Raw genomic sequence first — 16852 nt, forward strand, 5'->3', positions numbered from 1 at the left:
CCTGGGGCAGATTGCTGTTTCCTTGACTACCATAATACCCACACCGGCTCAAACGGTGCCCCTGTGCCTCCCAACGCTCCAAACCCCTAACCGACCACTCCCCCAGCCCATGCCTCTCTTTATCTCCATTCCCACTGTGCTAAATTGTTCTGCTCTGACTTCCATTTTGCCACCTTCTCCCTTCCACTCACTACTGAGATCCCCCTATCCCACATTCCTTATGGTCCAGACCCGTAAACCAGACAGACGGATGGACGGACAGGCAGATCAATGAAGGACCACACCCACACATGCTCTCTCAAGGTCCAATGCTTATATCACTACGGATGAGTCAGAGATGCATGTGACGTTTAGCCTCACACACAGTAGAAATAACGACTCAGGATCCGTATAGATCGGACAATACCAGATCGATATAGATCTTGCATATCAAAAGTATCATTTGGATACAGAATATGCATTGAAAGCTGAAACCTAAACAGATGTTCTTTCACAGAATCTTTTGATGTGACAGCAAAATTTCCAACACGTTATAGCACATAGAGGCTGGCAGTTTTGCACTAGTTGGAATATGAAATTCCCTCATGATTCCCTAATGAGCCTTTCTATCCACTATTGAATAGTGAGAGGGAACTCATTGCCTAGCTTCATAGTTACAGATTTTTCTAGCTGACCAACTGTTGGCAAGAAGTGTACAGTGCCAATTAAGGGAGAATTTGTTTCTGTTCAAAGAGGCCACAAACACGCACACACACACACACACACACACACACGTGCGCGCACACGCACAATGAATGTTATGAAAGAGGCACTGTCATGATGGAGAGATGCTAAAGTATCTGAAATGAGCAAAAAGGATGTGAACACCACTCCTTTGCCTCGAGAGTTAAGATCAGGCACTCGTCCTCCCTCGGCATTCTGTGACATTCCGCTCCATTCGCAGTGACCGGTCGCCTGTCGTTCGCCTTGACCTGGGAGAGGAGAATTAAATTCAAGCTGGCGTACATACTTAGCCTCTCCACTCTACCCACTCTCCCTCCCTCCTCTCTCGATCTCCCTCTCTATGGTCGGCATAGCAACAGGCGGCAGGCTCATCATAGATGGCACTGTGGTCCGTTTCTCCCACTCTCTCCATTTCTCCCTCTTTTCTACCTCCCCAACTCTTTGCCAACAGTTGGTGCTGTAGTCTGGCTTTACACATCTATTATGAATTTGGAGAAATTTGGCTTTGAAATTCCCGATACATTTTACACTGAGTGGAGAGGTTTGTTTAGGATAAGATCCCAGTATTGCTCCAGCTTTTTCTTTACTTTTTATTATGATCCTGAAATTTCAATTCATTGACTACTTGTCTGAAGCACCAAACAGTGGCCTGTTGCTATTATTCCTGGCTCCAGGAAAAGGGTAGACTGCTCCCCCTAATGGCCAATATCCCACAATATGAATCCTGTCTGACTGCTATCATGCCAGAGGTCTATTGAGTACTAATCCTTTGGGCTGGGCCAGAAGTCTTCCCACAAATCCCCCTGGGTGGACTGTAAATGTTACGTGGGAGGGCGTCATTTTACACATTTATCTCTCTGCCCGTCTGTCTGTGAGTCTGGCTTTACTGTTGAGCCTCGGATCAGATGGTGACTTTGTAAAAAAAGAAAAAAGGTTGTGTTAGCATGAGTGGCCTCCCTCATGTGTTGTGTGTGGTGTGACATTCTGTGTGAAGATGTGTGTGTCCTCAGGTCGTTTGTCAGATAAAAAAATATATAAAAGCCCCCCCCTCCCAATCTTTTCCCTTCACAATATGCTGCTACAACGTGATGTAGCGCTGGCCCAAACCCACCATTATTGGATCTTTGTTGCTCCTTGGCTGACAAGAGGCCTGTGTCATGAGGACAGTTGGTATTGGTATTTTGCACTCTGTTCTTAAAGCCTGATTTATACTTTGTCACGCGACGGTGTCTCTTGCCGAAAATAGCTAATTTACAAGCTCGCAAGCTTGTAGATCTGCTATTTTCGGCAAATGACACCGTCGTACGACGGCTTATAAATTAAGCAAAATGCACTTATAAGCATGACAGTCGCACTCCAGTCCAGCAGGCTTTGACCCTCCCCCTCCACCCTAACCGGGTTTTCAGCCATCTCTCAACAACACCCTTCAAGACATCTCTGCTTAAGCTCAATGCGCAGCCAGGTGACACGCAGGCACACAAAAGACCCACAGGTCCACTCATTTTCTGCTTTGCCAGCACCTGCCCTGGCCAAGTTCTCCTGGGTGGCAGCTGAAATCAAAGTGCTCCTCCATCCTTGACTGGATGAGTAAAACATGGAAGTGGGTTCTGAAGCTACGCCGGGCTGGAGTGGAGTGTGACTACCACGCTGGTGTGGGGAGTGACTGTGTTCTGTCAGCCTCTAGTAGTGTTCTGTTCTAATTGGCTGGGCTCCCTTTGTGTACCTGTGGATGGTGCTTCTGTTCCGAGTGCCATGTGAGAAACATGCTTCAGTAAAAGGATGTTTTACTTAATGTTTATTTTATGTTACCTTTTATAGTTTTTGTTTTTTTATTTTATTTCTTTTTTTTTGTTATCCAAGGGTTTAAATTTCAAAGTTAATTACTCTTATGGGGTCCTGTTAAGATGCAATCCTTTGAAACGTGATGACTCTTTATGTTGTCCAAGCCATTTGTGCCAAATTATTATAGCCTACTGTATGTATTCCTCTGTCAATGCGTTGAATATAAACACTGCATAAAACTATGAAGAAAAGAAGAAAAAAAAGAAGAAAATCCCTTTTCTGGATATGTTTCCTTGACCTTGTAGAAAAACTAAAATACAAAAAAGTTTGCACTATGTCTGAGATTTGTATCCCCAACGCAGTACTGATGGAATTTAGCTGCAGTTTACAAAACGGTTTAACAATTTGTAGCTTTTGATTGGTCAGTCTTGCTCCTGCACAGTAAAATCCTTGGTGTTAATTTATACATTTGTACATTCTCAGAGTTAAATTAACATTCAGGATTTTACAGTGATGTAGGCCTACACTGTACCTCAGTCATTGCACACAGCATACCTCATTCTGAGGCGCCTCCATCCGCATCCATATGGAGGATTCCTCCAGTGTTCTAAACAAATGTCATTATCACAGTAAGTGGACAGGATAGTGTAAACAAGATTATTCAACACACCACTAAAATTTGAAAAGAATTACTCCACAGCCCTCATTGTTTAATTTCTTTTTTTTCCATTATTCAATGCTCCACGTTTCTATTTCTTTAAGCCCGTTTCCAAATGGTTTGTATTGCAAGTGAGGGAACAGATGTTTTCACACAGCTGTGGGTAGGATGACATTACTGTAGCGCAGCTGCACAAATTATTGGCTGATCTCAGATCAGCCACGACTGGTCCCAGACGTAACAAGTACGCCATATAGCTGACCTCAGTTCACTTAAAGACTTTTTTGAGTAAAATTCACTTTTCCTGTGTTGCATCCCCAGAGCGTCTTGGCTGCTGCTGTGGTTGTAGTCCATCAGCCTGACAAAGCTCCACATTTCCCCCTCTATAGACGTAGACATACTGGATAAAACATCACTTTGACATCTGGAATGAAATTGCCTACATTCATAGGCATGTGAAAAAGAATTTCCCCAGTGGTACTTTTGAAGATGCCTTTGAGATCTCCAGTCTGTAGGGTGGGTGTTGTCATGGGTTGGAGGAGTGTTGTTAAGCCCACCCCTTCCTACTCTGGCGTGCTGCCTGATAGTTTTTCCACTATGGAGGAGCTACGATGTATGTCATCTTGAAATGCTATTCCAGTCAGACAGAAATTCTTATGCAAGAGCACATTCTAACTCGGAGATGGAAAGGAGCACAGACGAATACATCAATTGGTGATATTCTTAATTCTAGCTCGGTGAACAATGTGCTCATAGTACACAGTATTTCCAATGGCTAGGCTATGACTCCATGACAGACAACCACCATCCAGTTTTCAAATTGTATTGTTTGCTTTAAGTGGTTTCTCACAAGTCATTCCAAACGGTTTCCCTTTTATAAGAAATCTTTTATGCCCTAGTTAGCAATGATATATTTTGTGTTTCACAACAAATTGCTGCTCACCTGATTCAGTGTTTGAAGTAAGCTAGTGTTCCAAGTCAGAATGAGAGGGATCTGTCTGACGATTGCCACATCCACTCATCCAATTCAAAGAACACAAACACACCCTTCCCTCAAACAAAACAACAATTTCTGCCTGTGGCTGGCTGTTCTTTAGCAATCACTTGAAACCGTTGCAATCCTGCAATGCCACAACATTGCAGAGATGCTGAGAAAGTGCTTGGCCGGGCTTGTCATTTAGACTACTAGGATTCGTGAGTAGATGGACAGGGAAATAAGGGCATGTGTGTATATGCATCACTCACTATCTCTTCCACAGTAGTTTAGTAATGTGGTGTGGTGCAGCAGGGAATGTCCTTCCAGTCTGATCATGGTGCCAATTGCAGCCTTGAGCCTTTCCCTTGAAGTGAACTGCGGCCAACCACTGCCCCTTGTGCCACCCTCGGCTTCAGAAGAAACAGCACTGCTGGGGTCAGCTGGTACACACATAACACACATTAACCTATCTCTGGGAATGCTTCACCCTGCAAGACCTCTTACAGTTCAGTCACCCCTGGTGATTTTCTACAAGGCATATCCCACAGGTTGATTTGTAAACAAGTTTTCCTCTACAAAGTCAAATCCTCAGTGTTTATCCATTTGGAACACTGAGAGTAAGGGTCCATTTGGTTATATTTGTACACTCAGAGCTGAATTAACACTGAGGATTTTACAGTGTACTCTCTCCTTGTCTCTACTTTGTTTTTTAAACCCTTTGAATTGATGCTGCTTCTGTGCTTGACTCTGGGTTTACTGCGTTGGTGCCATGTTGTCCACATGGACTAGAGCTTGTAATGCTTCAGTGTGTAATGTTACCATATGCCTTACATGTTTTCCAGGACTAATAAAAAAGCATAACAAAAAAGAAGGAAAAAAAAGAAAACTGAAATCAGTGTGCTTTTATTTCTGTAGCCTTTTTTGACTTCAGTGTTCTGTCTGAACACCTATACAGAACAAACTGCAACACATTTGAGTGCACACAAAGACACAAATTACAGTTTCCCTGGATCTGATATTTGTTCTACAGAAGATCATCCACTAATCATGACAAGTGTATACAAATACGTATACAATATGTATCTATAAAATATACAAACAATATAAAATGTACTGCTTCAGAACAACAGTGAATCGGTGTAGGAATGTATGCCAATGCAACAATAAACCCTTTTAAAACCAATCAAGCAATGTTAATAAATGATAACTGATTCAACTTAAAAATTAAAAACTTAAATCAAACTCGTATCGATGCCGATGTAAGAGTGCACATTATCAGAAAGACAATTCACCGTTTTAGATTTTGCATGCATTAGTCAGCCTTCTACAAAAAAAATTACTGTAGTAAATTTAACCATCATTCATCAACATATAAATACAGTGCACATGACTTTACTATGATAAAAAAGGTGTTTTTAAGACAAACTTGTTTTCTTAACTTCTTAGCCATTTCTTTTTGTTTTAGTTTTGGGACTTGGCTGGTGTCTCCTCGATTCCATGAGAAACCAAGACTTCAGATAACCAAGTCAAATAGTTGGAGTCTGGATATCCGTTTCTGAAAAGAGACAAAAACGGGGACAATAAAACACATTTATCTCGGTCATCGGAACTGTCTACTTCCCATGCTCATTACTGGAACAAGACATAATAACAGAGTGGCTTCTATATGAGTCTCTGATCTCATGTTGATTACATCGGTTTTGCCCAAATACGGAGGGACAGTGGATCTGATATTATGTATTCAAAATAACACACAGAAAAAGATTAAGGCACATTGTAAGAAATATTTGGGGATTTACTTATTGGCCTACTGGCACAAGACATTTCACACTGACCTGGCTAGTGGTTTGCAAGAATAGCCACGGACACAGATAGATTTAGTATGATTTTATTACATATTATTATGGGGTGGGGGGTTATATTTAATAACAAATGGCTTATCTTTAATGTATGGGTCTCAGAGAAGGGAAGATCCACGTTGTGTCACTCACCCTGATTTGCCTCCCTGTAGGCTGGTCTTGTGTGGGATGCAATCCCAAGTGACCCTGGCACCTGTCTCTTTGACAGTCACAGTGAAGGTGAGCCCCAGCCTGAAGGCTCTCTCCAGCCTGGGCAGCAGCTTCCGTGTCCTATCACATAGAGGAAGGTACGCCTCAAATACTCCTCCTTTGAAAGGACCCCCAGGAGTGGGGTGGCCCTCCTGTGTGGAGAGGAAACAAATAATAAGGCATGTTACAAATTACTGTCTCAGTGAAAGAAATATTAATTTAATGAGTGGAAACTCTTGAATATCCTCAATAAAATAAGCCTCTCACCCCTTGGATGCCATCAGGGATGGAGTAGGTGATCTTCAGAGTGGAGTCCCTGTTATAACCTTGTAGGCTGACTGGCATCTCACTGTAGCTCACACTGCCCTGAATGCCCTGGGGCAAAGACTCTGTCTTAGGACAGACTCTACAGTGCACATGCACTCTGACCAAGCACTTTGGGCACAAGGTCACCCCACAGCCTGTCCTCTTCACTGATGCTCCGCTCTCCCCACATACACAGATGCCTCCCATAACTCTTAGTCTGGACCTGCCAGAACTGGAGCGAATGAGCGACCCGCTGGGATTCTCTTGGCCCTCTGGATCTCCGTGCTCTCTGTTGTTCTTCACCTTGCAGTGTTTGTTACTCTCCTTTGGGGGTTTTGGGGCATCTTCACGGGCGTGTGCCACCGTCGAGCCGACACCATTGACATGTCGGACATCTCTATTGTTTCCTTTTGCAGAGTGGCTGATGATGAATGGATCACTCTTCCCTCCATCTACATGCACTGCATCTGTGCTCGCCACATTTGCTTTAATGACAGGGTCTTCTCTAATTAGCTGTTGGGTCACAGATCCATTTGTGTGCTCTAGCTCACCGTTTCTCTGTCTCTCGGTAGAGTCATCCCTTTCCTGATTGCCACCATCTCCCCCCATTTGGTTATCTAGCTGTTGCTGTGTGTTATTATAGAGAGCTGTGTTTTGGTTTCTGGTCAATTGTGGACGGAAGGACTGATTAAATGTGGAAGTGGGCAGATTAGAGAAATCCTTCTGTCCACCTGTCTGGTATGATTCTCCAGAAAACACCTCTCTCAGTGCAGCACCCACCTGGGAGCACAAATGTTTGGGGCCCATTAGATATATGGTCTCCTTCATAATCCGGATGGAGACTTTTTTAAACCGGCTCCGAACTTCCTCACAGCACACCCCTAGAGTTTCATCAGCCGGGTCTGACACGCCCAACTCTGACAGACGTAGCTCCTGTATGCAGAAATCTGTAGTAACCATGGTAACTAGCCTCTGTAAGCCCAGCTGACAAGAACTCACTTTCAAGGAGTCTGCGCCTGTCAAGATTACAGTCAAAGGACCACTGGGTTCTTCGGATTGGTTTTCATTCATTTGAAGATCACTGGTCAAGTCTTCCAGGCGAGTGCCATAAGCCTCTTTTATGTAGCACCACATCAATCTAGGAACTGTTATCTCTGCAGTATATCGTTCCTTCTTGTCCCTTGCTGTTCGGCTACTGAAGCTACTTGATCGGTTTCTGGCTCTGGCTTTCCCAGAGTCCTCTTGAATGTCACGCTGCTCAATCACCTGGTGCTTGGGCCTGGCAGTACCTGAGAAACTACTGGATCGCCTCAAGTTGGACCCTGACCCAGCAGTTGAGCCTATAGTGCTCCCTGACCAAGTGGACTCACTTGTGCTAAGGGTGCCTGTGGGGAATGGTTGAGTATCTCCAGTCTTAAACAAAATGTCACCTCCAGTGTTTTGCGCCCCTGTGGAGGGGTACCCTCTATTGGAAAAGCCTGCTATCTCCGAGAGGCTGCCATGGCCCAAAACGGGTCCTGTATGTCTACTGGACGATGAAACTCTTGTTAAGTCTACTGGTCGGTTCCCTAACCCGCCCAACCCTGAGTCTTTGAATCGAGCTGCTAGCTTATACCTCCTGGTTCCCTCAGCTCTCCCCTCATCCTCTTCTGCCTTCAACATCTTATCTAAGCTACGATCAAGAGATCCGACTGTGGAGACGGCAGGCATGGATGTCTCCTCATGAGCTCCATTTGATGAGCCTAGTTCAGATGACGGTGACCTCATTAGACCTGCCACACCCATGTCCTTACCCTGGTCCAGGAGCAGAAACTGTTTGGCCTCGGACACATCGCTACTGCTCCCGACAATGTAGATGTTCCTTTCATCTTCACTCAGGAGGAGCTTAGGGAGTTTGACACCTAAGTTATCAATAGCCATCTGTAGGCCACCTCTTGGGCAGAGGATGCTCTTTGGTAGTTGAGCTCGACGGATCTTGGACTCATTCTCCTGGTAAAGCCGACTTAACTCACCACTTGCCAATCTCAGGCGCTCTAGCTCATGGCCGGCATCATCCACCCCTGGTGAACTCTGCAGAAACAGAGTGGTCAGTCCCTGAGTGGTCACATCCACCACCTCCACGCCATACATACTGAGGATATGCTGGTATTTCTCCTTACAGTGTTTCTGCAGATACTGGAAGAGGTCTGCGTCCATGATCAGTGAGAAGTCGTCCTCTGCAGAGGTGGGATCTTGAGCCACGGCACCACCCTCTGCCAGGCCTATGTCATGAAAACTGTGACCGTCAGATATCACATGTCCCTGTGGACTTGGGTTGACATCTCCAGTGTGGACTTGCTCCCTGTGTTCCCCCTGCTCATTTGGTCTCCTGTCACGATCTCCTGACTCCTGACTATAAGGACTTTGCACAGTGGGGAGACCTCCAGAGACACTAGCAGAAGGGTGAAGGGTCTCCATGTGTTTCCTAGACTGTGGACCTCTAGGAAGCCCAAGCAGCTGTGATAAGGCAGCCTGGACGTGTGAATATGCTCCCCGCAGCGTGCACAACTCCTCTTGAGTATTGAAGCTTATGTGAACATCAGGGTGGCTGTTATGAATGCTTGTTACCGTTATTCGTCTCTGAGGGAGCTGACTGTAGTCGACAGTTACTGACATGCTCACGATGACCTAGAGTAAGGGAAGAGGGGAGATGCAAAACATTTAGTGTTTTTCTTTTGTCTAACATCCAAAAATAATATTTTCCAATATTCAGTGCAGTGGCAGCGCCAGGAGTGGGCCCACCCTCTTTAAGCACTCGCCGAGTGAAACAAATAATTATTTGTGCAGTATTATATTTATTTGCATGTAATGCCTACTATTTGTGATGAGTTGACAATGAATATGGTATCTGTAATATCGTTTGTGATCATTTGTGTAATAAAAACTAAACTTATAGATGCATGCATTATGATATAGTATTGACATTTTTTTGTATTTAGTCTTAAGAATTCCTCAATAGACATATTGCCCACCTGTGGCTTGAGTTTTAATTATCATAGACCGATATTAACCTACCCATCACTTTTTTTGATTGATTGATTGATTGAAGTATAGATTTTTGGATAGATTTTTTTGTTGATTGATTGAAGTATTTATTAATAGTTTGCAGAATTACAGTACATTTCAAGCACAACTCAATACAAAAACTGTGAGTGGACGACACCATTAAAGAATTACACAATAGGGCCCACCGTTTTCAATTAATCAAAAATGCTTGCATTCATCAATGCATCCGTGTCAATCGAGTCTCTGCTACTGATTCAGTGTGCATAATAGATAATACCTTATCAGGTTCCAGACTGTTGTGGTGCTCAGTTACTGTCAGTTCATACTTCTTCCTGTCCACTTGGAAAATGTGTTGCCCACGTTGAATAACTCTCTGGGCCACTGTGTGAGTGAGGTCAGCAGAGGGAAATCAATCTCAGTCTGTGCTTAACTGACTAAGCACTTTTCACCACTAGCCTTTCCATTGAAATGGATGCCAACACTTGAGCTCAGTGTAAATCGATGGTGACAGGCAGTAAAGCTAAAATACTGTACAGTTAATACTTTGCAAATTAATGCAAACTGAATTTTGGCATGTGTACAGTGCAGATAACATAATAATGTGAAATAGGCCTAGTTATAATCGACTATAACTAATTACACCTATATTACACAACAGGGGGAAAAAATTACTGTTCTTCAACATGTCACTTAAATAAATAAATTTATAAAATAAATTATCTCACTGACCTCTGCTGTCCTCAAAGGTAATGAGGGCAGAGCCAGGTGCTGCCTCGACAATGATGACAGAAGCTATTTCCCCTCCTCCATTCTTGGATCTCAGGAAGTGGATACACAGCTTGTCTGTCAATCTGTCATCCTCAATGTCTGAGGGAAGGCCCGCCACTCTCACTGTCCGGCACTGTTCTGCCATCTGGTGGGGGAAACAGGATTGCTATTGTAAGTAGGCAACTGACAACAAATCTGAGCCTGCTGTAGCCTATGACTTTTCTTACATTTTTATCCCACAATTTTGCAACCCATTTTTTCACCCAGTGTCAATTATCTAATGTAATCCTGGGTGCTACGCTTCCTCTGCCAACCTGGGGAGGGCAGCGGACTGACCTCATGCTTCCATTTATGCATGAGGAGTCCAAGCTGCTTCTTTTCACCTGACAGGGGGGGGGTTTCCCGGCCGGACGTAGCGGGTGGAGGGAACACGTTATTCCGACCAGTTCCTTTCCCCTCCATCAGGCAGGTAGTTTAGAGACCAGGATTACTGCATGTTTTTTTGTGAGGGTACCTACCCTAGGGGAGAACATGCAAACTCCACACAGAAAGGCTCTTTCGCCAACCCCGCCTCGGATATGGGCACTGATGATGCGGAGGAGGAAACACGCCCCCAGTGCCTACAGTGTCCCCAGTGGGAATCGAACCCAGGACCTTCTAGCTGTCAGGTGACAGCAGTACCGACTGTACCCCTGTATGTAAAACGGAACATTCTGGGATGATGCCAGTGAGTGAGAGAAACCTCTGACACCTTGATGGCCTTGGCCATGAACCAGATCACAAAGCCTCTCTGTGTAGCTATAATGTATGGGGAAGGAAATGGAATACCTGCATCTATACAAAAATGCAGTATTGTACACATATTTGACAGCACAACAAACACAACACCATCTGTTGGAGGTTGCTACAACATTACAACAACACATAAGGGTGTTGGAAAAACTTGCAATTAATTAAACCCCATTCTGCATGTCCTCCTAGGCTAGGTATGACAAAACACAATCACATATGTTCAGTATTTTCTATCTCAGTGTCAGTGATCAGATTGGGAAATGATTACCTCCCTTAATCTGTACTTCCAAACAAACCCCTAAGCCTCATTACCTCCTTTATGATGAATTCCTGTTCTGTTCTTTGACTACCGGTATATAGAAGTGTCTATTTGTACGTCTCTAAATGTTTTGATGAATTGAACAAGGTGGACCCTCTTGTAAACAAGTGTAATGCTTAATTGGGTCGTCCACTCACAGTTAACAGTCTTTGTATTGAGTTTGTGCTTGAAATGTACTGTAATTCTGCAAACTGTTAATAAATATTTCAATCCATCAATCAATCAAGCATCTTCCACCATCAATGAGCTGTTTGAAACAAAAAGGTTACTATAGTAGCCTACGTTACTAATGTTTAGTAAACCTTTATTTCCTAAACCACACTCTGTGATCGTCCATCACTGATTAACTTTTGTTTTGTTTGATTTGATTTATTGAATACTTTATTAACAGTTTGCATGGTCAAGCAGACAAGCACAGGGAAGTACACTACGATACAAGGTCTGCTAAAAGGATGAATCCAAGAAAGCCTTAGTTGTTTCCATTGTGGTGCTTTTGTATTCAATCAATAGAATTGTCTTTAAGGTTATTCTATAAAACTTAAATCAACTACGAATACGATTGAACGTATTAATCCGTCTGTCACCACACAGTCTGTGACAACGGGACAACAGCACGCTGTGACAACAATGTTAAGGAAGTGCTGTGTGTGAGTGTGCAACTGCAGTCGAAGAGATCACGAATGTTGCTGTACTGATTTATCTGGACCTATAGAAGCCCCTGCGTGCGGAATGAACGTTTGATTCAACCAAATTACATGTTAATAGTTTAAGCTTATCTTACCTCACACACTTCTCATGTCCTCTTTTACCGAAAATCTGTCGTACTTCAGATCAGTGCAAAACATGGTTGGAAGAAAAGTGAAACTACGTGATAATGGTGTCGTGCCTTGGGCTCACGCCAGGGGGAAACCAAGTTTCATGTGTGGGAGCATAGACCGCCCCGATCGAGCTAAAAACAAAACGTTTGGGAAACGGGAACCTGATTGGCTGATTATACTGTAAATGTAATGACATTTATGTTTATGCTTTCCCCCTTGCCCCCATAGACATATGCTTGCCCCTGGGCTTCTGTTTAAAAACTCGAATAAAAGGATTTTGAAAAGAAAAAGTTTGGGAACATAGAGTCCGCCTACTGTATCCGGTCATTTACACGCACACAAACATTACACATACAATTTTATTTAAATTCAAGGGGCTTTATTGGCATGAGAAAACATACGTTTACATTGACAAAGCAAAAAGTGGAACAATACAATAAAAAACAAAATGTATGTACAAATTACAACTGAAAGTCAGAATCACCAAAAATCTATTTCTATATATTTCTAATCTCGCACGCGCCGTTTCCGTATCCGCTCTTGTGTCTGGTCTCTCGGTCGCCAACCAATGACTGTAAAGTATACTATGAGCCTGAATCCCGCCTGTCCAATCCGAGAAGAGGACGTTACAAGTACCGCACATGCGCTCTGCTGAAGCCCAAACCGCACATCTCATGTGTTCTGCTGATTGCGTCGGCGTCTCTCCGGTGGAGGTCACATATATACTAGTCTCATCTAACGCTAGGTGAGTGCATCTGAGTTCACACAGCACTTAATTGTGTTTCATTGCATAGCAGCTTCTAAAATATTCAATTTAATTATACGTGATGTTTTATGCGTTATTAAATATACTTACTTTAGTAGACCAAGTAACATGGACAGTGACTGAGCACTCATGTCCAGATATCGGTGGTTGAAATGAAAGGTACATGCGTTAAGCTAGCCTAACGTTAGTTTGATCTAATGACATGAGCTGAGCTGTCATAATTCATAACGTTACTCGTGTTTACACATGACTGGCTGCTACAACGTACATTAAAAACCCCTATGGAAAACATGCTAGTGTTGCACCCGACGAGCTAGTTGGCTAATATCTTCAGCAATGGCATCATCTACCCTCAACTTCAAGGCCAAAACTATACGTTAAAAGTTGGAAGAACCGATTAGATTAAATATTTGTGCACTTGAATGTTTGTGAAATCCCTTTGCCTTTCTTGCAGTTTCACTTCATTGCTGTCATGGCAAAACTGTTTGAGTCCATTGGAAAGTTAGGTCTGGCCTTAGCAGTTGGTGGAGGTGTGGTGAACTCTGCCCTTTTCAATGGTGAGTGCAAATATTTAAGTATTTCTGGGTAACTCAATTTGAAGTCATCAGCCAATATTTCATCTATTGATCTGATTATTGATTTCTGTCACATTGCGATGTGTTGTGATATTGTAGATCGTTTTTGAAAATTGTATACAATGTGCTGTAGTCAGACCTTCAAATGTAAAAGTGCAACACCTTTTTCTACAGTGGACGCAGGCCACCGTGCGGTCATATTTGACAGGTTCAGAGGAGTGCAAGACGAGGTGGTTGGTGAGGGAACACACTTCCTCATCCCCTGGGTCCAGAAACCCATCATCTTTGACTGCCGTTCCCGCCCTCGCAATGTGCCTGTCATCACTGGTAGCAAAGGTACAATCAAAATTGTAATAAACAATAGCTTCTGTTTTGCTCGTTTGTAGCAGGACCGTGTCACTTGTGGGGAATTACAGAATTGAAAAAGTCCTACCAATAGTGTATACAATTATTCAGTAATGTGAACTGTTTGATCTTAGAGTGCATTATGTCCACAAAATGTGTTGCGGCGAAGTCGGCCTGTCTATCATGTAAGACATTTAAGGCGGTTATTCTCACTATCTTAACTCTTACCTTTCAACCATCAACTGCACAGATTTGCAGAATGTAAACATCACGCTGCGTATCCTGTTCCGGCCAGTGACTAACCAGCTCCCACGGATCTTCACAAGCATTGGAGAGGACTATGATGAGAGGGTGTTGCCATCTATTACTACAGAAGTCCTGAAGGCTGTAGTGGTATGTATCAAAAATTTAGAAATACTTCTTGGGAATTCAACAGTTAATCAAATGTATGTAATCGATTATTAAAAATAATGTTTTGGGTGGAAGTGTGGGTGTGGGTATGTGTGTGTGTAAATTTGATATTGAATACATTTTTTAAGTAGCCCATCTACATCGCCACAAGTTGTGATTTTGCTATTTTTGTGCAAAACTGTTTTGTGCAAAAATGCCCAAGAACCAGATAAACTGAACTTGTGATTCTGTGTACCTCACAGGCTCGGTTTGATGCTGGTGAACTCATCACCCAGAGAGAGCTGGTATCCCGGCAGGTCAGTGAGGACCTGACGGAAAGAGCATCCACCTTTGGTCTCATCTTGGATGATGTTTCATTGGTATGCATGACCCAGTTGGTGAACTTATTATTTAAGAAAATGGACATTTCTACATACATTAATAAAATAATGCTTTAGTTAGTTACTTGAATACCAATATAGACCAAGCACCAAGACATGCAACTACATTTCTGGTGTGAAAGTTGCAATAATGTAACACATCCTATGTTCTTCCAACAGACACACTTAACCTTTGGCAAGGAATTCACAGAAGCTGTTGAAATGAAGCAGGTTGCCCAGCAGGAGGCAGAGAGAGCCCGATTTGTGGTGGAAAAGGTAATGCAGATGTTTTAAATGAGTAATTTACATAAAGATGCGTACCCTGGATGCCACAAATGTGGTGAACCTGACTATGTGAATGCACAAAGTTAATCTCTTCTTCACTCAAGCTGAAATATCCTAACTGATATATCTTTATCTTCACCTTGTGTGAACGCATCTTCACACAAAAAAAGGTCAATACATTGTCCCTGTTTTTGTATAGATGAATTATTTCACAATATTTCACATCTTGATTGAAAGAAACATGAAAAATAACTTCCTATGGGAAGCTGATTAATGGGGCGCCGATAAGATTGGTTCAGACACGTACCACATAGGCTCTGATGCCTGACAGCAAGTTCCAGGCTTGGTGGACCTCCCTTGTCTCTCTGACTCTCTTTCCCTATTTCCTGTCTCTAAACTGTAACAATAAATAAAGGCAAGAAAAGCCAGAAAAAACAACACACTGACATTCAGTACGCAGCATATTTAAAATGAACAGGAAAGTCCAAAACTAAAGGACTTGCACACTAAGAGCATGCCAAATAAACAATTCAAAAATGCATTGTGTTTATCATCTTTTATAGGCAGAGCAGCAGAAGCAGGCGGCCATCATCTCGGCAGAGGGAGATTCCCAGGCTGCCTTACTCATTGCCAACTCCTTGCAGGAGGCTGGGGATGGCTTGGTAGAGCTGCGTAAGCTAGAGGCAGCTGAGGACATCGCTTTCCAGCTATCCCGTTCTCGCAATATCACATACCTTCCCTCAGGCCAGGGTACATTGCTCCAGCTGCCTCAATGAGGAGCCATGCCCCTGTATCCACCCTCTTCCTGTCACCAGCTGTCACCTTGGTGATGGAGGGGAGGCTGATGAGAACTCTCCAACTTCTCACACACTAATGGCCCTATCTTGGGTGCGCCTTACCCTTTATCCCTAAACTTCTTTGCCATATTTTACTATCTTGAAAAATATTTTTAAATAGTTCAACTAGCTGATCGACATCGACACGTTGTGAGCTTGTAGATCTGCTATTTGAACTATTTTAAAATGTTTTTCAAAATGGTAAAAAATGGCAAAGAAGTTTAGGGATAACGGTTAAGGGGTGGTGCAAGATATAGCACTAAGGGCCCTATTTTCGTCAGTGCCTTACCCATTATCCTAAACTTCTTTGCTTTTTTTTACTATTTTGAAAAACATTTTAATAGTTCAAAGAACTGATCTACAAGTTCACAACGTGTCGATGTAGATGGGCTAGTTGAACTATTTAAAAATGTTTTAAAATACCGGTAGTAAAAAATGGCAAATAAGTTTAGGGGTAAGGGGTGGCGCAAGATATACAGTAGCTGTAATTCCTTCCACTCGTTCTCCAAACAACTACAGACTGAGCACTGTGAAATGGTGTGGTGGGAGAAGGAGTCCATGATGGATAAGGATATGATGAAAGTGTGGAAGAGCAGAGGGTGTTGATTCATCCATGTATGGTAACTTAGACCTATTGGTAAAAAATGATAAGATACTGAGATTTGTTTTTTGTTTATATCGTCGCAGATGCAATGCACCTGCATGTGATTTTGTGGAGTGTCATGTGGAAAAAGAAAAGAAAGGGGGAAACGCCATTAAACAGTTGTGTTCTCTTAGACAACCTTGTCAGAGTATTGTATGAATAATATTCACATCTCTCAAAGCTTAATGGGAAATGATCAACAATTAGAAATATCTCTTGCTATAAAGAAGGCTGCAAATTATTTCATCAATTCCTTGTTTGATACAAAGGACATGCAGCGTGCCTGTTGGTGTGTTATACATTCTTTAATTTACAGTTGTCTACCTTGGATGCAAATAAAATTGTCTTTCTAGTTTCTACATCCAATTGATTGCTTTTTATGCAGACTGTAAAGGTC

At 42.8% G+C, this 16852-nt stretch overlaps 2 protein-coding genes across 4 annotated transcripts; one reads left to right on the top strand and one right to left on the bottom strand.

The window, feature by feature from the left end:
• Nucleotides 1-338: 338 nt before the first annotated feature.
• LOC308324522 (uncharacterized protein) lies at nucleotides 339-12286 on the bottom strand. Of its 2 annotated transcripts, XM_080776576.1 has the most exons (6): nucleotides 12199-12286; nucleotides 10268-10451; nucleotides 9816-9919; nucleotides 6455-9160; nucleotides 6131-6339; nucleotides 339-5694 (listed from the first exon to the last, which is right to left on the bottom strand). In XM_080776576.1, exons 2-6 carry the CDS (start codon nucleotides 10449-10451, stop codon nucleotides 5601-5603), a joined length of 3297 nt encoding a protein of 1098 aa, XP_080632702.1. In that variant the 5' UTR covers nucleotides 12199-12286; the 3' UTR covers nucleotides 339-5600. The 2 variants fall into 2 exon arrangements, with proteins under 2 accessions (XP_080632702.1, XP_080632703.1); XM_080776577.1 differs by lacking the exons at nucleotides 9816-9919; nucleotides 12199-12286 and having other exon boundaries at nucleotides 10268-10383.
• Nucleotides 12287-12899: 613 nt separating this feature from the next.
• Nucleotides 12900-16814, top strand: phb (prohibitin). 2 transcript variants are annotated; one of them, XR_013964948.1, is made up of 8 exons: nucleotides 12900-12980; nucleotides 13456-13558; nucleotides 13751-13912; nucleotides 14172-14314; nucleotides 14575-14691; nucleotides 14872-14967; nucleotides 15540-15850; nucleotides 16278-16814. XR_013964948.1 is itself a non-coding variant. In XM_080776866.1 (7 exons), the coding sequence occupies exons 2-7, from the start codon at nucleotides 13474-13476 to the stop codon at nucleotides 15750-15752; spliced, it is 816 nt and encodes a 271-aa protein (XP_080632992.1). In that variant the 5' UTR covers nucleotides 12900-12980; nucleotides 13456-13473; the 3' UTR covers nucleotides 15753-16814. The 2 variants fall into 2 exon arrangements, 1 of the variants encoding a protein (XP_080632992.1); XM_080776866.1 differs by having other exon boundaries at nucleotides 15540-16814.
• Nucleotides 16815-16852: the final 38 nt, after the last annotated feature.

Source organism: Protomyctophum bolini (assembly GCF_963924005.1).
Source record: "Protomyctophum bolini genome assembly, chromosome: 11".
In the NCBI taxonomy this organism is placed as follows: Eukaryota; Metazoa; Chordata; class Actinopteri; order Myctophiformes; family Myctophidae; genus Protomyctophum; species Protomyctophum bolini.